Genomic DNA, 22860 nt, shown 5'->3' with positions numbered 1-22860 from the left:
ATATCAATATACCCCAGAGTTACATTGGGGTATATTTGTTCCAAGAATGTTGTATCTAATTAGTTTGCCTATGAGGATGGTACAGTTTTTCCATACATAAAGCCTACTTTTCTTTGCCTGTCATTCCTCAATACCATTCAATACCACTCGCGAGACTTATCAAAATAAGCCTGGATTTTCCTTTAGCGACGTTCAGGGGCGGGGCTAGGGGGTGGCTACTTGGGCTCAAGCCCCGGATCTCCTACAATCCTAAATCCGCCCCTGGCGACGTTGATGCAATATCCCTCAGAACTGTTCGTGATCCCCCAAGTGAAATGTCACTTTATCAAGTCCTCTAGAGGGCACTGAAGTCTATCCTAGTAGCAGCAGACAATTAGTGAAAGGTGGTGACCCAGCTCTTACCTGCAAAAGCTGGTCTCATGGTGAAATCATGGTCATCTACTTTCAGCAGGTGGTCTGTCTTCACCCTGCGAGATTTGGTTCCATCTACCAACTTTTTTTGTAACAGACTGCAAAAAACAACAACAACAGTAGTCAATGAATTTGGCAATAGAAGATTTGCGATGACAATGTGAGATTATAGCCTAATCATTCTAATAATGAATTATTTTCTCCTTGACAAGCCTCGTGTAAGGTGCCACTATCAGATGGTCATTGAGATTTGAGCATTGCTGCCAGAACAGCTGATCGAAAATCCATGTGTGCGCAAGCGCGTGTGTGATGCTGAGCGTGTGGCTGTCTGCAACTACTGTGCATGGATACTAGGAATGGCGCGTGTCCTCGCTGTTAAGGTCAGATAATAAAACATCGTTTTGCCCTTCTATCAAAGCACAAGGTTGTCCTCCAACTGGTCTTGCATAAGGTTGAGGTTAATTCCTTATACTTTATAGTATTGAATGAATAGCACATGGCAGAATGGCAGATAGACCCCTAATCACTCTACTCAAACCTCTCCACTATCAATTTGTGCTTTCATTTGTGCTTTTCATGTTGAGGATGACACAATGTCATCGAGGGCCACACACAAATGGCTCATAACTCTATGCAATAATCACAGATATCAGGTTAATAGAATGACGTCTAGTAATAAAAGCCAATTGAAATATCAATAGGGCACTGTGAGAAACTCATATTTAACCAAGGAAATGTAGCTACAAGTTACATTTACCGTGCATTCTGCACGTTGCAATCCCCTCAAACACATAACAGATTGGATAGGTATATGACATTTCACGGATACAATTATTACTGACGAAACGCATGGGCCATCTGAAGGGGAGAATGGTAGAACAAATAAGAGTTGAGATGCATGGCATAGTGATACATACTTGCAGTATGCAGTTAGAGATAAATCATGGTTCAAGACACATTTGAGCAAGGTTCAACCATCGCAGTTTATCTGCGCTCTGAGCCATCTCACTTTTACGCACGGTTCCCCGCCGTTGCGCATTCAACGATCGACTTGAAACCACCTTAATATGAATGAGTTTAGTCAAAGACTATCTCGAGATTTGCATGAAACTATCCATTATGCGCACTAAGGCAAATAAAATAATACACCAAGCGGAGATTTGACTTGACCGAGGCAAAGTGATTTATTGCATAATAGAGAGCTAATAGGACACATCACATTTATTAACTGTCAGAAAGCAAGCGGAAACCATCTATGATACTCGGGTACTTACGCGCCATGCTTGTGAGATTCCGTAGCTTCAGACCACCTTCTTTTTCTACTTTTGTTCTTTCGGCACTCTCCGATTAGGATGAAGCAACAAAATAATAACAGGAACTTTGTATAACAATGCATTATGTGTGCAAACTCAAAAATCCTCGAATGAGTGATGCAATCCTTTTAATCCACGTCCGCGATGGTTTGAGCATTGTACCATCGTTTTGTCCGAAGCAGACCATGTATGATATCGGGCATTATGCTGAAGAAGTGTGCCGATTGATTAAAGTCAACTGACTGATATGTTTAAGACACCAAGCGGATTGTCCCGCTTGCTTTCTGATTGGTTCACCGGCTCCAACGGGTTTCGCGCTCTTGACCGCACGCAGCATCAGCTTGGTTATGATGACCACATTCCAGGGCATCCTCGATGAACTGACGTAACATACTCAGGATTTACACAGCTGTCTCCCTGTTCACCATCCCTCCCAGGCTTTCCGGAAAAAAGGATTCTCCTTGAACATGTACAATAATCATCATGAAACACATCTGGAACTATTTCAGAATCAAATGGATAGGCCTATTGCACTATACACCCAATTGAGATTTGAGAAATCTTGCATTGTGTGGCTTGGTCCCATGCTCTGCACACTGAAAAGGTGTTTTTGATCAACCGTGTACAACCGTGTACAGGTTGTGACAGGTAATACCGTATATAATGTATGTATGTGTATATATCAGAAAGATTGTAACCTGAGTGATTGACTGCGACACATTAAATTGAAGAAAGTATTCATGTCCAAGGTATTTATTTTCCATTATACAACTCTATAAGTACAGTTGGGGCACAGAAACTGAAAAGGTGCATATAGATACATGTATGTTAGCTTGACACTTGAAACAATGATGCTTAATTCAATGAATTCATTCCCGGGTTTTTTAAGTAAATGTGCCCACAACACTTAAACCGCTTCACATTAGCCCCTGATTCATCTTGAATGATAATGCTAATCTAACTGAAAAGTAGGACTTCATGTGCAGTTTATGATCATCTCCCTTTTAAGAGCTTCTTCTTGACAATGGATTAATGCCCATTCCTTTCGCTGCCTTTGTACTTCAGTGAACATGTTAGCCAGCATTGAGACAGTGACACAATGAATTTGCTATGAAGATATACTAAAACCTCCACTGTTGAAGAAGGAAAAAGCCCAGTCAGAAATTCCAATAACATAAAAGTTGAGCAGAAATGGTTGTAGGGGTGGTGGTCCTCTATTCAGTTGGTAGAGCATAACGCTCACAACGCTTAGGTTGTGGGTTCGATTCCCGCTGGGACCATAATATATACTGAAAAATGTATGCATTCTCTTGCAATGTGATTCGTTTTGGATAAAAGCATCAGATCAAATGGCATACATCATAGAAATGCATGACTTCTAATGTGCAAATACATATTGCTTTAGTTTGCACCATCAAAGAATTACTTTTAGACAAACAAAATACAACTTAATTTAATTCATGATCGAACCTGGCCGTGAGAAACATGTCATTCGTTCCAATTTGCACAATGACATAAAACAAATCAATATTTCTACCTAAGGTGAGTTGCTGTCATTGAAGTGTGTGATTCCTCTATGCATTTTTTTATGGGGATACAATTGAAAAGCCTTCATTCAATTACATGTTATGTTACAACATACACAATATTGAGAGCAAGCTGCAGTCCCTATGATAAACATTTGCTTGACAAATTAAAAAGATAGAGATACTGAGTCTCTGTGCTTGGAGCGGTTGGACACAAGATTCTCTTTACTTAAAATTGCAGTACACACAAGAGTAAATTCAAAGTAATAAAAGCCACCCTGGGGGTGTTGTGATGAGTCAACCCTGTCCTCCTCAGGAATGCAAGTAACCCTTATTGTAAACTAAGCCCTCTAGACGTACTGGGAGAAAATGTCACCAAGACCAGCAACTACCTCCATGACCAGAGGGGGAGCCGTCCATAGTTTCCAGGGCTCTAGGCTGACATGTAACAACTACCTCCATGAACAGAGGGGGAGCCGTCCATAGTTTCCAGGGCTCTAGGCTGACATGTAAGGGAATAAATGTCTGTTCATTGCCAGCTAGGGTGTCGGGTGGTAGGAGGGGTGGTTGACTTGAGGGTTCCTTGGGGAGTTGGTCACAGCTCGTAGTCAAACTTGTACTCATTGGCCAGATAGACCCTGCGGAAGATGAGCGCAGCCAGGGCAAGGGTGAGTAGCACGATGAGCACGACGGAACCCGTGTGGCTGTTGTCCTGAGGGGGGTGAGCAGCGGCGGGGAAGGCGGGGAAGGTGGGCCTGCTGGGCGGCTCTCTCTGGCCCTGCTGCTGGCTGTGCTGCTGGGCTCGGCGCTGCCGAGGGCTCAGGGGGCGGCTGCTGGGGGCTGGGGGACATGCCTCCTCTTCACTGGCAGCTCGAGCTGCCTCTGCCTGCAGGTAGCAGAGGACACACAGAGAATCAGAGTGGACCAAAAGAGAACCACGGAGCGGACCAATGCGCGTGCGCACACGCTCACACACACAGCTATGGGCTATCTTTCTCGAAAGCCCATCTGTTTCACCCACCGTCAGTGACTTTGTTTTGTTTTTCATGGTGTTCACAGGAAAAAGTGTGCCTAATTCATGAGCAGCTAAGATTTGTAAATAACTTTTCCTTAACTTGTGTATGAAACGCAGTCATACCAACTCTACAGCTTACTGTTTACTACAGAGGCTAAAGCAGGTTTCAGGGTGATGACTAAACTGTGAGCAACGTAGTAGAGCTCAGGTTTTACACAGGCGACAGCACACTCCGCCTAATTAGGGAATGGCTGGAGGGTGGGACTGTCATGCAGAGACATTGGGAGGGAGCAGGGAAGCAGTAAAAAAATTAACCAAAAGTTATGCATCTCTCCCCAGTCAATTGGGTACAAGAAGAGCAAAGCCGTGATGTTCCCAGTTTGTGTGTCTGTGTGTGGGATAACGTTGTCCTCATACGTCGGGGTGAGGTTACATCGGCCTCTTGTTACTCCAGCAGCAGATGGTAAGTTCTTTTCTGGCTTTCCCCCTCTCTTGCCCACTTCAGTTCAGTTCAGTAGAGCCTAATCCCGTCCAATCTTTGTACAAAGACTCTCTCCTCTCCTGTTATTCAGTCGTATGTGTAGGAACTGGCATCTCAAATAAATTCTAAACAACAACAACTTATTCAGCATATCATCTAAAACGGTAAACAAACTGACGAATGTGAATTTTGCCCAAATATAATTACAAACCTGTACAAAATGTTACTTACAATGCCATATCATTAGGTACTGATGAATAACAGCATGACTCCACTGATCGAGTGGCTGGTGCACAGTAGAACCCATAGAGCTAGAACCAATGTGCTGCACCGTCATCATACAGTACGATTACCTCCAAAGCCATTTAAAAAGCGCTACGCAACAAGCTGCATGACAGTGGGTGAGGCAGCCGGCCACCCATTACATAAAGCACTAACAGAGATGAGGGATAATATACAGCGGAACAACAGTGCAATATTCTGCTTCTTTTATCTTCCCCTCTGGAGCACAGGGACCTCCTGCTGCTCAGCTCCATATCTCTCATTATAAACCTTTAATGGCTTTTTAATTGGGTGGTTCTGGAATAACACTGGAGAAAACAGACCTCTGGATGTCTACCCCAAGGCAGCATCATCATGTGCGACCATGCCAACTACAGTATCTAGCGAGGACCCAACCAATCCCCCGCATAGTGAATTCTTTAAACTTTTCAGTTTCTCTACCCACATTTGAGACAGATATAGCTCATTAAGTGAGTGTGGATTTGGGGGGGCCTTGATGTACAGGCAGTGTGGTGATATTTCGTCTCACCTGCTCAGCCTGGGCCTCCTCAGAGTCCTCCTGTCCTCCCAGGTTGGAGCTCTCCCCTGGGTTGTCTGTGGGGGGCTCACTCTCTGCCCCGGAACCCTCACTGGGCTGCATGGGTGTGCTCTCTGCCTGCAGGGGACCAACACACAGCGAACCGCTGTCACCCACAATGTACTCTGGCGCTTGTCAGAACACGGAGCAAAATATTTGTATTAAAGTAAAATAATAACAAAAAGCCCCTGCTCTGTTTGGCCGTGACTGCTTCAGGAAACAAATGGGTTAAGATGTGGAAACACACTTCTCATTCCGTTCCGACATGCTCATGAAGCTTCAGAAGTAAAAAAATCCCTTGACTTTGAATGTAAGGAAACACCAAAAGGCTGGCCGGTGTAGAATCCAGGTTAGTAGGCCGTACAGTACCTTGAAGTTGATCTGCTGGGCGAGCTCTTTGGCTTCATGGTCCTCTGGGCTGGGATTGCTGTCGGGTGAGAGGGCCAGGAGGGCGGAGCGCATGAAACAGGCACACGTCTCACAGCAGAAGTCCTGCGATCTGTCGGAGGGGCAGGACAAGGGTCCACATGTTAGTGAGGCATTATGACCCCCCCTCCCCTAAAAAAAAGTTGGGTCTTCCATAATACCATGTGTCCTGTGTTGTGTGGGTGTTCATTCACTGGCCTTGCCTGCCTGCGTGTATACTTGATCTGCTGCCCCGCTGTTCCCTTCGCCACCTGCCTCTAGCTCACCTGCCTAACACTGTGTTAGCACCTTTTCAGTCTGTCTGCCATCACCCCATGAACCAGTCAAAATCCTATCAGTCATCAGGATGGAGGTGGATCAAAGCAGCAAAAGGCGATGACGGGTACATCCAAAATAGTCAACAGAATGGGGCAAAATGGTTTTCCATCGATTTTTTTCAATGGAAAAAAACCTATTTAGATCTGAAAAGCTGGGTTGGGAAAAGATGGCACACAACATACACAGAGTCTACAAACGAGGGCAAAACATTGACTTATAAAAGTTTCACCAACCCAAAGGAGGCCTGGATGAAATTGTGTGCATTTGGAGGCATTAAGTGAGTTAATGCCTTTTTTCTAGTTATACAGCCATCTGACAAGCACCAAAGTCCGTGCTTATCCGCCATGTAGCATATGGTGACGGGTGGCTGATGTTCTCCTAAGCCTCCAGACAGGATGTCAGAGTACCATAGAAGCTAAGAGAGCCAATCTAGATCCTCCCTGGCAGGCACCACCACTCACATTTGTGGCTGCTGGGACTTTTTGATTGGAGCATCTGATCACAATGCAGTCAAACGCAGAGAATTGTACAAAAACATTTATTTTTATTTTTTTATTTTTTATTATTTGGGTTGTGAAAGTTTCATTTGGTTTGACTCAGATTTCATATGCAGAAAGATGACAATTGAACGTCATTATTTGAAGACAACACACATTTGTGGCTAGGAGGGAAACACTGTTATACTAAAAATAACATGAAAAAAAATGAAACAAGTCACAGAGTTGCTGTTCTTGAAACCTCTTTCTGATCCAATATCACGCTTTAATAGGCAGAAAGGGAATCAAGATTCTGCACATCATGTGAAAAACTTTTGTCATTACAGCAGCCAGCAAACTTCTTCTTTGTCAGTTTACTTTTCTGTTTGAAAAACTGAGCACAAACTAGGAAAATCTGTTATGCGTCCTTGTGTGCTGCGGGGAGCCTTATTGACTGACAGCTATCACAATTACCTGGGGCACAGGGACAGGAGATGAGAATCAAAGCGAAGTGCTGCCTCAGCCGCAGCCTTTGTGAAAACAGCCCTTTCATCAGGGAGATACGCTGCCATGTATTTATAGATGTGGGGATATGTTCCTCTGTCACATCTCATCTAAATGTGTTAATGAAACAGCCAGTCGTTTAAGACCCCACCGTCATGTGATAATTGAATAGTCAGCTGGACTCGTTGAAGACCTAACAATGTAAAAAAATAAAAGAACAAACAAGCCCAAACATGTGGCAGCCAGAGTCCCGTTCCTCTGGTGCTAATGACACTGTCAGATTGGAAAATCCAACTCTGTCTTCTTGAATTGACTTGTAATCTATTTTTATTTATTTTTTGTTATTTTTTCTGAGTGGGGCAGTCCCACTCATATTTTTATTTTTAATGACAGATATAGTATAGATTATGACAGGAAGGATGGGTGAGAGAGAGAAGGGATGACATGCAGGATATGTCCGCGGCTGGAATCGAACCGGGAGCCCTGCGGTACATGGTCAACGCTTAATCCACTACACCACCTAAGCGCCCCCTATTTGTTGTAGAGGGGACACTCACTGTGGTCCAGGTGTTAATGACGTTACATGCTTGCATATTGGCATGGTCTTGAGTTCATGGTCTTGAGTTCATGGTCTTGAGTTCATGGTCTTGAGTTTGTTCAATCCCCCTGCTGTTAACCTATGTGCTTGTATTTGTCACTTATGTCCTGTATTATTGTCACATTTTTATCTTGAATTACGCCTATTGCCTTATTGTCTTGTGCTGCAATGTCAGGAACCGAAGCCTAAGAATTTTACTCTCTTACACTTGTGTAATGTGACGTAACAATAAACTTGAAACAACACAGCTAGTGCTAAGCTACACATGTAAGATCACAAATCTGATAAACAAGCAAACAGACGTTTCATCCCACCAGACGACGACACCAAAGCAGACAGACGCTGTGTTTCACCCCAAATAATGGGTTCCTTCACTCACATCTATGTCATCATGACTGAGCCTTCCCTCACATTAAATGCACTGGAAAGAGAATACACACTTAAGGGCTTTAATCTGCTAAATCTTACTTTTTGGCAAGGGCTCTCCTCTCCTCTGGGGTATAATCAAGGGATCCTATTGCACCCTCTCCCTTGGTTGGCATGAATCCTATGATAGCTATTAGTGCCGTTCTTACTGAAAGAGAAACAAGCAGAGAGAGAAACATACAAATATGAGAGACAAATTATGAGACAGACAAAATCAATTTCAACCTGTCCCACAGCACTGGATAATGGGAGATGGCTACGATCACATGAAATACAGCACATTCTGTCAAAGTTCAGCAACGATGTTACATAAGAGGGAGTAATGCTTTGTTTTCCATGTGTAAGCTTGGATTTAGAGAGCCTCTCTGAGGACATGTGTGTGACTCCCCTCAGCTATCCCCACGCTGACATGGGACATTTTTTGCATAATATGGTTAGGGGTCTGTGCATGTCGATGATATGACTGGTTATATATATATATATATATATATATATATATATATATATATATATATTATTTTCTTTCTTTTCCTTCGGTCAGAAAGAGCAACACATTTCACAAGACAATGGTTTGAGGCTGAAAACAGAAAGTCTACACATCAGAGTTACTGCTCCACACACTAAATCATGTAGGCATACAGACTGTAGGGTGCACAGACACGGAGCTGCAAAACAAACATAAGCTAAGAATCAATGCATCTGGCCCATCTGTGACATACATTTCGATCCCACTAAATCTCATTATCCTGCAGCATTTTCCCCCCACAGACTGAACCTATTCTGGACAAGAATGAACTTGTTGATGAATATCAGAAACCCAGCAGGGGCTCTCACGTCTCTGGGCCACGGTCTTTCATGTGAGGAGGGTGCTTATCATAGCCCTTTTTGTCCACATGATTGAATTCTGTTATTAATTCTAAAACTCAGTGTGGGGCCAAGTGTGGGTACGTAATGGAAATAAATGCAGCACGGGAGATCTGCATTCTCCCATTGAATTCTCTCTTGATTACATTTTTGTAACTCATGCTTTTTTGATTGGGTAGAAACATGACTCAGAAATAGGATGAATTAACAACAGTAACTGAAATCAGGCCAGAAAAGAATACCAATATTAGCCTGGTGGTACAAAAAATAGAGTGCTGCCTGCTGCCAACAAATAACTTTTTACATGTGAATAGACGCGTGTACTGAAATCTCCAGTGACACTATTGACTGAGTTTATTCTGCGGTGTAAAGTCTTCTTGTCACTCTTTTCCAGTTTCAACATATTAAATTGTGGAGGAAAATGTAACTTAGGTTCTCTGAAGGAGATGAGATATTTTGCGTCCTAGACTTGTGCTTGAGGGGGAGGGAGGAGGAGGTGATTACCTCTTTATCCTTCATCCTCAATTGGACCCTGGACTTCCAGTCATCGAGTGGAAAAGAGGCAAGAATAAATGAGCATGCAATGCATGAGCCTTTATAGGCTGGGCATTAGGCGAGGATCCGTGAATGCAAGGGTCCTCAGCCTGTATGAGGCGTGATTGATTAGGGTTTCAGCGAATAGGTACACAGAGTGCATGTCCCATAGTGAGGGGTTGAACCAAGTCGACGGAAAAGAGAGCCCCAATGTATAGAACAATCTAGAACACTGAAACACCTGAAGGAAAAACATTTGCATATCTGCTTCATTTATATTCAAATGAAAAGTCTTAATCCCTAGCACTTTGAGATTCTTGAAATGTAAAGTGCTTTATAAATAAAATCCATTATTATTAATCCCTTGGTTGTTCCTGTTGGTTCTTGCCAAGCAGGCAGTGAGTGTGGAGGCTAGTAGTACTGGCAGCTGGAGGACAGTGCAGGGAACAGAGTGTGTGTCTGCTGGCTGCAGACAGGGCCTGGCTAGTGGGATACCTACTGCTCCAGGATGGCTGCCAGGTCTCCGGGTGGTGGCCAGAGATACTCAGACAGATCTTCTTCCCAACTTCGAATCTTCCATTGGGCTAAAAAAGAAGCATATCAGCAGCTGTGACAAATAGGCTAAGGGGAAACAATGTAACTGTACAGTGAGTGAGTGAGGAGAGAGTGGGGGGTCATGGTTGCAGGCATGTTAAGGAAGAGAGAGCCTTCAAAGAAGTGAAAACCTGCTAGTAGAGAGAACAAAAATAAAAATCACTGGACATGAAAATAATTTGGTCACAAGCTTTCTGATCCACTAGCTTTCATCAGGCTGTCATCGGTGCAGGTTATTATTAAGCTAGTGCAATATGAAAAAAACAAAAGCATTCCCACTTATTCTCAGAAAACCATTCAAATCCTCCTGTGACAGGGCAATGACAGCCGCGACTTTGTGTTCTGACAATAGTCATTCTCTATGATGTAACAAGAAATGGCTCTTGGTTATGGCAAGCTGTCTTACTTCCAACATTTGATCATCTTGCTGCCTTTCATCATTACTTTATTGAACACTTAACTGGATATTTATTGAACTCCCCAATATTTTCAATTACAATTTGGCCTGTCATGCTGGGATCATGTTGGAATGGTTAAAAGATTACCTTAATGGAGTGGGTAAACACATTGATGAATGGTGTTGTTCACCTGTAACTTTGTTAAGTTTGCTAACTGGTGACAGAAAACAAATACCATCAAGCATTAAGAATTCCATTATCTATAGGTTCTCAACCTAGAGGGTTTATTTCTTATTTTTATAACTTTTTAGACACTTGCAACAAACATAATATAGACCATGTAATAGCTACTTGGGAGAGGGACTTGGAATCTAAGTATGAAGGGGCAGACTGGACTACATGTATTACTTCTTGCAGTAGCACTTTTTGCTGTAATAAATTTGACCCGTCCAGATCACCACTTTGCTCCAAGTGTAAGGAGAAAAATGGCACTTATATCCACTGCTTCTGGCGATGTTCTACCATTTCAAAATTCTGGTCACTGGTCGCCAAAGAATTGAATAACATCTTTAAATGCAGCATTGAAATGAAACCAGGCCTCTTCCTACTGAGTCTCCCTGAACGAAATATGCCATTGAATCAGTCTAATGTTCTGCTTCTCCAGAAATGGCTAGTTCTGGCTAGGAGATGTATTCTATTCAACTGGATTATGGAAAAGCCCCCAACAATCACTCAATGGTATCGTGAGATCTTCAAAATCTTACCGATGGAAAGACTGAGTGCTAGGGTAAAGGGCAACGAACAGCTCTTTATTAGAATATGGAAACCCTTATTTGACCACCTGCCACGTGACGTTGCGAGTCTGTGTATAGATTAGTGAGTTGTGCTGACTGATGAGCTTGCGAAAGGTGCATATTGACCCCCATTTCTTTTTTTTCTTTTATCGACCATATTGACCCCCATTTCTTTTTTCTTTTTAACAAAATGTTGTGTATATGCATGTATATATTCAGATTCAGATAACGTTTATTGCCATTATGCATACACATATAGGAATTTGCTTTGGCGTTACAGTAAGTGCATTAATATGCATATATAGTGTATATATGTGTACGCGTATGTATGTATGTATGTATGTGTATGGGTATATATATAATGTGTAATTTATGTTTGTTTGTCTCTTGTATGTGGGTATTGTGGAGGTTTGTTTTGTTGATTCAATGTAGTGTTATATGTATTGTGTAAAAAAAAAAAAAAAAAACTTCACTGGATACGACAGAAGGGGAATGTCTTCATAGGTGTGTGTGTGTGTGTGTGTGTGTGTGTGTGTGTGTCTTACTGTGAGGAGGATGATGCTGGGGGGCTTCATGGGGTATTCTGGAGGAAGGACAATCCTGCCATGGTAAACCCCACCGTCGAAATCTGAGTCAGGTGGTCCGCGAACGGAGAAGTGCCACTCAAAGAGATTATCCTGTAAGTACACATCACGTGAGCGTACTGATATTTCAAACACATGCCAAAAGGGACAGAGCCAGAGAACTTCCCTCTCTCTGAAAAGGAATAGGACAGGGACGTGTTGGGTGGTGGTCTCTGGATGTCACTCACCTCCAGTGGCTGGGCATGGTAGTGCTCTGTGGGGTCCCTCAGTTCAGCTGCCTCCTTCATCAGCCTCTTAACAGCTAAGCATAAAGACACATACATCACGGTTACTGCCCCAGGTAAAATGGTCACCGAACACCGTCTCACACACTTATCCCAGCCGACATCCTCTAAGTTTGCAGTTCACCTCCACTGGCAGGTGGGGTCCCCAGCATTTCCCTCCTGTCATCCTACATTTCCATCTACAGCAGTTTTAGTGGGCTTGACTCGTGACTTGAGATACACAGGGCTGAAAAAAGCAATTCAGATTAGGCTAAGGTAAGGCTAACCCAGACAGACAGTGCATGCAGAGAACTGAGTATCCAAATACTTGGCTACCCGCACCACTATTTACATTTTTTGGGCATTTAGCAGACGCCTTTATCCAAAACGACTTTCAAAAAATACATTTGTCTAAGTAAGTGAATCATCTATCTATCAGTCATCGCAAGAAAAAGTCATCTATGCTCGGGGTCATTGGCAGTCATGATGCTAGAAGAAGGAAGAATTGCGGAAGATAGGGAGTGACTCTTCAGACATGACAGCGGTGGGAAGCTCGTTCCACCAGCGGGGTGCCAGGACAGTTAAAAGCCGTGACTGGGTAGCGCAACTGCTGCATCCCCACAGAGGCGGTGGACTGTAACACGTAGTACTGATAATAGCCTACATCCTATTTTAAGACTTTCAGTAGCTCTCTGAATCAAGTCTTTAAAACCTCTGGATGAAATATTGAACAATTAAGTCTGTATCCAAAGGATGCTTTTATAACAATGGTAGTCATGCTTGGAGGCCAGGAGGTGCAACACCAAATGAGTGCATCTGAAGTGATAACTAGGAGTAAAGGGTAAATGAAGTAAACAAGCTTTAAAAAGCGGTAAAGGGTCAGTTACTACCTATAGCAGTGCTAAGAGCTGCACAGACACATGACATGCATTCAGAATCAAGAGCAGGAAACATCTGCCTGTAATAACCCCCTGTGACATGAGACCTGAGCCACACGATGGTGCTTGGGCCTGCAGTGCTAATCTGGGTAAAGGAGGGGGTGGTCCCAGTCCCTTTAGGCTGAAGCAGCTGTTTCCTCACTGACCTCACCGTAAAGGACTAGCATTCCTTGACGTAATGACTACCACCAGGCACCAGCCTTACACATCTGCTGCTGGCCAGACTAATGGGGAGGAATCAGGGCATCCTAACCACATATAGCATGCGACTCCAAGACAGGCTAGTGGCTCCTATCTTCTCAGACCTATCATGCTATTTCAAGGTCCCAAGCCACTCGACAGCGTTAGCCCACTGCACAAACATGATCTGCATTAGCTCCTATATTCTATAAGTTTCAGTCGAGTTGTCAGAAAGCAAGGTCAACATTTGTTGGTAATTAGTTTTGTCTGTTATTCAGTTGTTACGGTTATTCACTAGTCCATTAAAAAGCCAGATAGATGGAACTGAAATTGGAAAGTAAATTAGAAAAGGAAAGTGGAACTAAGAGGTATTCGGAATTGGATTTGAAATCCAATCGAGAACCGACGGCTATGGTGGTGAGAGTGGAAGGGGGCCTGTGAAATGAGCTCAGGAGCGTGGCGGACTAACGGGAGTCCTGTGGTCTGCAAGCAGTGGAGAAGGCCAGGCAGGCAGCACGCAGTAAAACAAAAACAGTGTGACATGCCACTCTCGGGGCTTGTGGAATCATGCTCCAACTAATCCAGCCTCAGGCAAGATTGTGCATACGCAACAATGCAAAGTGGCGGAATGAGGCAATTGTTTGTCAGACACAAACAAGAAGCAAGTGAAATAAGCCAACCTGTTTCAAATGTGAAACAAAACAATCGCTTATAGTTCATTTCAGTTTTGAAGAGTTCATTCTATAAGATAGGAACCGTTATGTTATTAAACGTTATTATAACTGTATTTCATTAATTTGTTAGCCTACATTATTGTACATTAATACCTCATTACTGCATGGTTGTTAAAACTGAGATCATTTTCCAATGATCCAAGGCATGTTAGCTAAATGAAAACACTGATGCGGAAATGTTTCATTCACATCTTGTCACTTGTCACTTCACTGCGACACTTTAAATGAATGTGCAATAACACTATGTGCAATGACAACCCTAGGGTACATAAGGTTCAGAGAATAGGAAATGTTAGAATAGGTATAGCATAGCATAGAGTACAGCACAGTGTTTTATTTGTATAGTATAGTATAGTGGATAGTGTACATAGCCTTTATTTATGTAAACCAGCTCTTTTCCCTTCTTGTTTTTAGTTTTTTTTCCTCTTCCTAGCACCAGGGGAGCCCCCCCTCCCAAATGTTGTTGTTTGGTACCTGTACTATATCAATGACAATAAAGACCATTCATTCATTCATTCATTCTCACATAAAATTTAAATGGAGCGACATAAAGCAAATTGAGAATTTACTTTAAAGCTTGTCATAACATTCACGTCTAGCATGTCATTGTACATGTATGTGCACATATTATTTCTCTAAGCCATTCATCCAATTTCTCAAAAGAAAGGCATTTATGAAATCAAATGACAGACACACCATTGAAAGAACAGTAAGGAGAGAAATCAGAACAGAATTTGACAAATGGCTTTGTTTTAAATGCCTTCAAATGCAAACAGCCACAACCGTGCACGAGCATGGACATTTGGTATTTATCAACCTTGTTTTCTCAAACGCAGAGAGAGAGAGAGAGAGAGAGAGAGAGAGAGAGAGAGAGAGAGAGAGAGAGAGAGAGAGAGAGAGAGAGAGAGAGAGAGAGAGAAAAAAAGTGTGTGTGACTGTGTGTGTGCAACCTCAGGCCTACTGCATTCGACCCACAGAATCCCAGGACCGGGGGAGACAGCAAGGACGATGTATGGCGTAAGCTGCCATGACAGCCCCTCTGAGTTATCACTGTCCAAACTAGGGCATGACTCCCCAGCAGGCCTTCACACAAGCCTGCAGAGCCAGGCTCTACTTCCATCAGCAGTAACAGATGAGGCATTCACACACTGCAAGCTTCGCATGAGATGGAAGACGATGTGTACAGAAAATCCCTGGAGTGTGATTATGATCAGGAAACTGTTTGTGTTTCCGAGTCTAAAAATAAAAAGTGGGAGTCCATTGGTCGTGGCAAAAACTCGTCATGGGTTAAGGCCCTGTTTGAGTTGATGCCTACTCTCTCCATCCTGCTGTACAGTGGCTGTCAGAGCTCCCACTTGGGAATCCACTGCGGTTGAGTGAAGGAAGTAAGTGTGACTGAGGTGAGATACACCATCAGACAGAGGCAAGCACAACAGGGGGTAGGAGCTACTTGGAGTGTCAGCTCCATGTCTCATCCAGTCTGATTACAAGGCTGAGGGTGACAGCTCCCAACTTTGATCCCAGGGCCAATGGCAGCTCAGACACAGCCTGTGCCACTAAGCCCTCCAGTCACAGGACTGATCCCATGGCAGTAATATGGGGTCTCCCCTGTAGACTCCAACAGCAGTTCTCTTAGCAGCTGGCAGATTTATTCTGGACGCTTTTCACAACAAACACCCACATTTGACTGTGGTGACAATCAGTCAAAATCAAAAGTAGTGCTTAACTAGAATTTGATTAAAATTGGACATTGGCTTAAAGATAACGTCCCCTTCAGACAGTTCCTCCAGCGTAGTGGAGGTCAGACTGTGTGGACTCCTCCTCGCATCTTTGCTGCTGACAGACAGCTGCAGTAGGCCTAACTCTTTCTATCAAGATTGTAGCTAAATTATCCTTTCATATCTAAAGCTATACCCTTTCCCTTATGTAAGCTATTAAAGATGCAGGATACATGTCTATGGATTCCTATACAAATGCAGTGTATTGCATCTCACATCATACCCTATGACATCATATCCAGGTCAGGCGTAGCCGCGTAGCCTAGATTATTTGTAGCCGACTGTAAATCCCTCCCCCTCAAAGGTTTTTTTGTGCGTACTACTATGTTGCTATACAATAATTAAAGGAAGGTTATGTAAAGAGGAATAGTGTTTTTTTGGGCCAGGCGAGCACAGCCAGTCTAGAGTTGGATCTACCCAGGAGCGCCACTGAGCACTCCAAGAACCACACGTCCTCAACTCCATTTCATTTGGCTCGACAATTAAAGCCTAAATGATGGCTCCAGCTGAAAGCGATATAGCAGGCTTCAAAAACATTTGGATTTCCATGGTTGTGGGGAGAGGCGAAAAAAGTATAGGCCTATATCCTCACTTCTTTCACGTGGGTGGTTGAATCAGCTAGTCTTTTGGCCTGGTCTGCTCACCCATGTATCTCAAAGGAAGGAGAGAAAGGAGAGATGCTGTTCTCAGACTCAACCCCAGACTATGGATCTAGCATGGACCCTTGTGTAAAATACTCAGCCATCCCTCATAAAACACTGCATGACGGGTTTCTTCTGGAGTTTATTGTTAAGCATAGCCTAGCCTAAGCCCTCCTCTGTTGCCAATATGTTACTATAGGACACAAATATAAGAGGACTTAGGCCGACCAATAGTTGACTTTAAAAACAGATTTACAGTCAGAATTTCTATAGCCTAGTTGTTTGGCTTTCAGACACACACTTTTCATTACTACTGAAGTAGAAATAGTTACAAAGGTAAATGTATGCTATTGCAGTGCAGTTTCTTTGCTGGATAAATTGCTTGCTCTTCTGTGTACACTCAATTTCAGCATGGGTCATTACTTGGACATTTGGTGAGCATTTAAGTAGAGCTGTGCATGTGTGAAGTGCTTGTCTACATATCAAAGATGACAGTGCTGTGACTGACAAGGAGGCCAGTGGTGACAGAGCCTCTGCATCTCAGCCTGTCCCCCTCCATGCCCAAGTCACTGGAAACGCCTGGATGCACTTTGACAGGAGCCCTAACCCCTGTTGGGTTTTATATTTGGAGCCCTTTTTTAGCTCCCTCTCATATAATAACAATGAGTGGCAGTGACAAGAAAAGCCTCTGCTCCCACATGGGCATCCTGACTCCAGTAGGGTTTCGGTCAGTGGCCCTGGGGGATAGGATTATAATCCTGTACTCAAAATCGTCTTACATAACACATTTATTTCACGCTTCGTCCATTGAGAGGGGAGACACTGTTGGTTGCGTAACAAAGCAAACAGACAGGAGGTGTAGCCTACTGAAAGGGGTGACGGAATCCTTGAACCCACTTCCGACTGCCCTGCTCCCAAATTTAATTTTGATTTAATTTAATTGTGGATTCCAACTACTGTTCTCAGCTTTCAGCTCCCTAAGCTGGGAGGTAAAGCCAGCCTCTGTCCTAGAGACAATGAAAAGCTTAGGCCTATCTTTCACAAAAGAACTAGGCTATATGGGAAAGGTGATACCCAAGACTCTCAATGTGCTTATCAATACACATAGAGCATGTAAACATGTACAGATAATCAAACTGTTGGCCTCTAATTTGAGCATGTGTGAAACTACTAAACGGAACATATATCTAAGGTATCTTAAGTTACTTAACCCTTAATTGCTCCAGGGGCGCCGGAAAAAATGGCTGGGGGTGGGGTGGGGGTGCAGTGCAGGTGTTGCCAGAAATACCACAAATGATTGGCAAATAAAACATGTTTTGTTTGTTAGTCAAGAAGAACTGTGAGACTCGAAAGTGATGTTCCAACCCACTGAAACTGTTAGGCAGGAAGTACATTCTGCATGTGGGAAATTCCTGCAGTGTGCACCTGTCTGTGTGTGTGTCCTTGAAGCAACCCAGCCACTCAGAAGCAGAATAAACATCAACAGTGCATGACACACAGTTTCTATACGTGGCATAACCAGGGCCCACTGCTATCTGGATGCAGTATCAGCAGTAACAACTACTAGAACAATTAGCTTTTTAAATTCAAATATTACTTCGCCTAATATAACTAATAATCCACAGTCTGCGAGATGTCCTGTGATTTAGAAGAGGAGAGATAGTTTACTCCTTGTCATTGATATGACTTTAGTGAAGCTAGTTCACTGCCTCATGCCTTATCATAATACAAAACTGAAGGACACATTACTCCATTGTTTAATGTTTCTCTAATCATAGCAGATTTGCAAACCAACTAGCCAGTCACTGCTGCATTGCTTAAGCAACGTTCTAAATGACACTATAAAATGGACAAAAAGTGTATCCATAAATATACCACCATTACCATGACTTCTATTAAGTGTCCATCTGTCAGTGTGTAGTTGTAATATAAGAAGGTTATAGTAAGATTCTATCCTGGCCGATGCCCTTTTGTATATGCGACTGCCGCTATTCTCCTAGACTAGTACAGCATAGAGAGCCCTATTCTCCTAGTCCTAGCCTAGAGAGCCCTATTCTCCTAGTACTAGCATAGAAAGCCCTATTCTCCTAGTACTAGCATAGAGAGCCCTATTCTCCTAGTACAGCATAGAGGGCCCTATTCTCCTAGTACAGCATAGAGAGCCCTATTCTCCTAGTACAGCATAGAGAGTCTATTCTCCTAGTACAGCATAGAGAGCCCTATTCTCCTAGTACAGCATAGAGAGCCCTATTCTCTTAGTACTAGCATAGAAAGCCCTATTCTCCTAGTACAGCATAGAGAGCCCTATTCTCCTAGTACAGCATAGAGGGCCCTATTCTCCTAGTACAGCATAGAGAGCCCTATTCTCCTAGTACAGCATAGAGAGTCTATTCTCCTAGTACAGCATAGAGAGCCCTATTCTCCTAGTACTAGCATAGAGAGCCCTATTCTCCTAGTACAGCATAGAGAGCCCTATTCTCCTAGTACTAGCCTAGAGAGCCCTATTCTCCTAGTACAGCATAGAGAGCCCTATTCTCCTAGTACTAACATAGAGAGCCCTATTCTCCTAGTACAGCATAGAGAGCCCTATTCTCCTAGTACAGCATAGAGAGCCCTATTCTCCTAGTACAGCATAGAGAGCCCTATTCTCCTAGTACAGCATAGAGAGCCCTATTCTCCTAGTAGTCCTAGCATAGAGAGCCCTATTCTCCTAGTACAGCATAGAGAGCCCTATTCTCCTAGTACAGCATAGAGAGCCCTATTCTCCTAGTAGTCCTAGCATAGAGAGCCCTATTCTCCTAGTACTAGCATAGAGAGCCCTATTCTCCTAGTACAGCATAGAGGGCCCTATTCTCCTAGTACTAGCCTAGAGAGCCCTATTCTCCTAGTACAGCATAGAGAGCCCTATTCTCCTAGTACTAGCATAGAGAGCCCTATTCTCCTAGTACAGCATAGAGGGCCCTATTCTCCTAGTACTAGCCTAGAGAGCCCTATTCTCCTAGTACAGCATAGAGGGCCCTATTCTCCTAGTACAGCATAGAGAGCCCTATTCTCCTAGTACAGCATAGAGAGCCCTATTCTCCTAGTACAGCATAGAGGGCCCTATTCTCCTAGTACTAGCCTAGAGAGCCCTATTCTCCTAGTACAGCATAGAGGGCCCTATTCTCCTAGTACTAGCATAGAGAGCCCTATTCTCCTAGTACTAGCCTAGAGAGCCCTATTCTCCTAGTACTAGCATAGAGAGCCCTATTCTCATAGTACTAGCATAGAGAGCCCTATTCTCCTAGTACTAGCATAGAGAGCCCTATTCTCCTAGTACTAGCATAGAGAGCCCTATTCTCCTAGTACTAACATAGAGAGCCCTATTCTCCTAGTACTAGCCTAGAGAGCCCTATTCTCCTAGTATAGCCTAGAGAGCCCTATTCTCCTAGTACTAGCATAGAGAGCCCTATTCTCCTAGTACTAACATAGAGAGCCCTATTCTCCTAGTACTAGCCTAGAGAGCCCTATTCTCCTAGTACAGCATAGAGCCCTATTCTCCTAGTACTAGCCTAGAGAGCCCTATTCTCCTAGTACTAGCCTAGAGAGCCCTATTCTCCTAGTACTAGCATAGAGAGCCCTATTCTCCTAGTACTAACATAGAGAGCCCTATTCTCCTAGTACTAGCCTAGAGAGCCCTATTCTCCTAGTACAGCATAGAGCCCTATTCTCCTAGTACTAGCCTAGAGAGCCCTATTCTCCTAGTACAGCATAGAGGGCCCTATTCTCCTAGTACTAGCCTAGAGAGCCCTATTCTCCTAGTACTAGCATAGAGAGCCCTATTCTCCTAGTACAGCATAGAGAGCCCTATTCTCCTAGTACAGCATAGAGAGCCCTATTCTCCTAGTACAGCATAGAGGGCCCTATTCTCCTAGTACAGCATAGACAGCCCTATTCTCCTAGTACAGCATAGAGCCCTATTCTCCTAGTACTAGCATAGAGAGCCCTATTCTCCTAGTACTAGCATGAATGAATGGACTTTATTGTCATTGCTACAGTACAGGTACCAAACAACGAAATTTAGGAGGGGTGGCTCCCCTGGTGTTAGGAAAGGGGGGGGGGGAAACACTTTTTTAAAAATCACAAGAAGGGAGGGAGCTGGTTTACATAAATAAAGGCTATGTACACTGTCCACTGTACTATACTGTACAGATAGACGACTAGGGTTGTCATATTGCACAATAGTATTATTTCAGAGAGCCCTATTCTCCTAGTACTAGCCTAGAGAGCCCTATTCTCCTAGTACTAGCATAGAGAGCCCTCTGCCAGGGACTGACAAGCAAGCAAACTGCAGTCGTAGACCACAGCTACGTCAATAGTACAAACAAGTAGTGACCCCAGCAAGCCTATTAGTCAGCAGTGAATGAGTATTAGCAGGTGGCTGGCTATGCTGCATTATTTAGCTAACTAGCTGCTAAATCATTTCTGTCTAGCTGTGTCAGTGTTTGCTAGCTTAGCTAGCTAGCTAACTAACTAGCTAGCTAGGTGACAAGCCAGCTGTTATAGCCTTTCTTGGCTCTCGATACAGACAGAAAAGCATCCTCTTGTGGACTTACCTGGACTCTTCAGATTGTATTTGTTCTCCATTTCAGCAAGACAACTCGTTGCAATAAATCTCCCTACTGTTGAGCAACGTCTAACGTTTACCTTCGACTAAAATGTCCAAAAGATGCGAACAATGTTCGCCTGATCTAAACAAAAACAGCCAGATGTCGCGTGCGTTTGTCTCTAAACAGCTGTCGTGCCAATTAGCAGGGAAATCCTGACGTGGCACAAGTTTTAAATAAGTTGTTCCACAAGTTTCGCTCTAGTGGGCCGATGACCTATTCGAAACGGAGAAAAAAAATCAGTTGTCACATGAAAAACGTAAACAGGAAGTCAAATTGTCAAGGTTTGAATGGCAAAACTTTATTGATTCTTTGATTTTTTTTTTTACTTCTGTCTTTGCGTCTGTCTGTCTGTCTGTCTATCTGTCTTTAGCTGTAAAATTGGGATTTTATGTCACCTGCTTTGTTGTCATGTAGAAGAAAAAAAAATGTTGAAAAAAAAGAATACTTTTTGATGACACATGATTATAAAAAGCATCTTCAATGGAGATTTTACATTGAAAGTGTGATTTAGTCCAGGACTAGATGATTAGATTAGATTAGATTCAACTTTATTGTCATAGCATCTAACCAGAAGTGCAAATAGTGAACATGATTTAAAAGGCATGACAATGATAGTGATAGGTACAGTAAGGCATGTACGGTAGTTTAGAGGTAGTTATGAGCAATGTACAGTTAAGGTAGCTTATACAGTGTCGTATCTTATGAACAGTATGTAATGTGCAGATGTATAAAAAATAAGCTATATCAAAGAGGCATGTACAATGTGCAATATACTATGTGTGCAAGGTAGTATTATAAACATCAGTTTAGTTTAGAGGTATATACAGTTATTATGAGCTATGTACAGTTAATGTAGTTTATACAGTGTGCTAGCTCATGTAGCCTACAGTATGTAATGTGCAGATGTATAAAAAGAGGCTATATCAAAGAGGCATGAGCAATGTGCAATATACAGTATGTGCAACGGCAGTATTGTAAATCAGTGGTGCAAAGGTTAAAGAGTGATCACATTAACCAAGGATGTGCAACCATCAAGTATTGTCATTGCCATTGTAACGTCATTGTCATTGTGCATTGTATCCCAGGGGGGGTAGGGGGTGGGTAGGACTAGCCTTAAGCCTTGCATGTGAAACTGGCCCTTTGTCTTTGCTCTCAAAGCTACCACAAAAAATAATGCTAAAGTTAACTAGACTATGTCAAATTGTAGTACTATTATCTTGATCTAACGTTACACAGAAGCCCTATGAGATATCAACATGAAAGTACGAGAGAATTATCATGTTTTCTTTTCATTATTAGAGGAGAATACACTCATATTTTCAGATTATTTTATTCTTTATTGATTGATTCTAGGCTTTGCGTTTGCCTTTGGAGTCTGCTATTGGTGTCTGTCAACATGAGAACCAAAGAGACATCAGTGAAAGTCAGGGGAGATTATGAGGCTGAAATATTTAAAAAGATATATCAGAATTATAGCCAAAACCGTAAACCTACCAAAATCAACAGTTTAGAACATCATTAAAATTAAAGAAAGCACTGGTAAGCTCAGATATCAC

General features: G+C 43.0%; 1 protein-coding gene across 1 annotated transcript; it reads right to left on the bottom strand.

Annotated features, from left to right (window-relative positions):
- Nucleotides 1-2518: 2518 nt before the first annotated feature.
- On the bottom strand, nt 2519-21488 carry ube2j1 (ubiquitin-conjugating enzyme E2, J1). Its single transcript, XM_080525673.1, has 8 exons — nt 21251-21488; nt 12349-12422; nt 12083-12214; nt 10251-10335; nt 8396-8501; nt 5975-6104; nt 5558-5683; nt 2519-4136 (listed from the first exon to the last, which is right to left on the bottom strand). The coding sequence occupies exons 1-8, from the start codon at nt 21279-21281 to the stop codon at nt 3846-3848; spliced, it is 975 nt and encodes a 324-aa protein (XP_080381799.1). The 5' UTR covers nt 21282-21488; the 3' UTR covers nt 2519-3845.
- Nucleotides 21489-22860: the final 1372 nt, after the last annotated feature.

This window comes from Nansenia antarctica, assembly GCF_963989245.1.
Source record: "Nansenia antarctica genome assembly, chromosome: 3".
In the NCBI taxonomy this organism is placed as follows: Eukaryota; Metazoa; Chordata; class Actinopteri; order Argentiniformes; family Microstomatidae; genus Nansenia; species Nansenia antarctica.
Note: the sequence above shows the minus strand (reverse complement) of the source record. Positions and strands in the feature narration are given on the sequence as shown.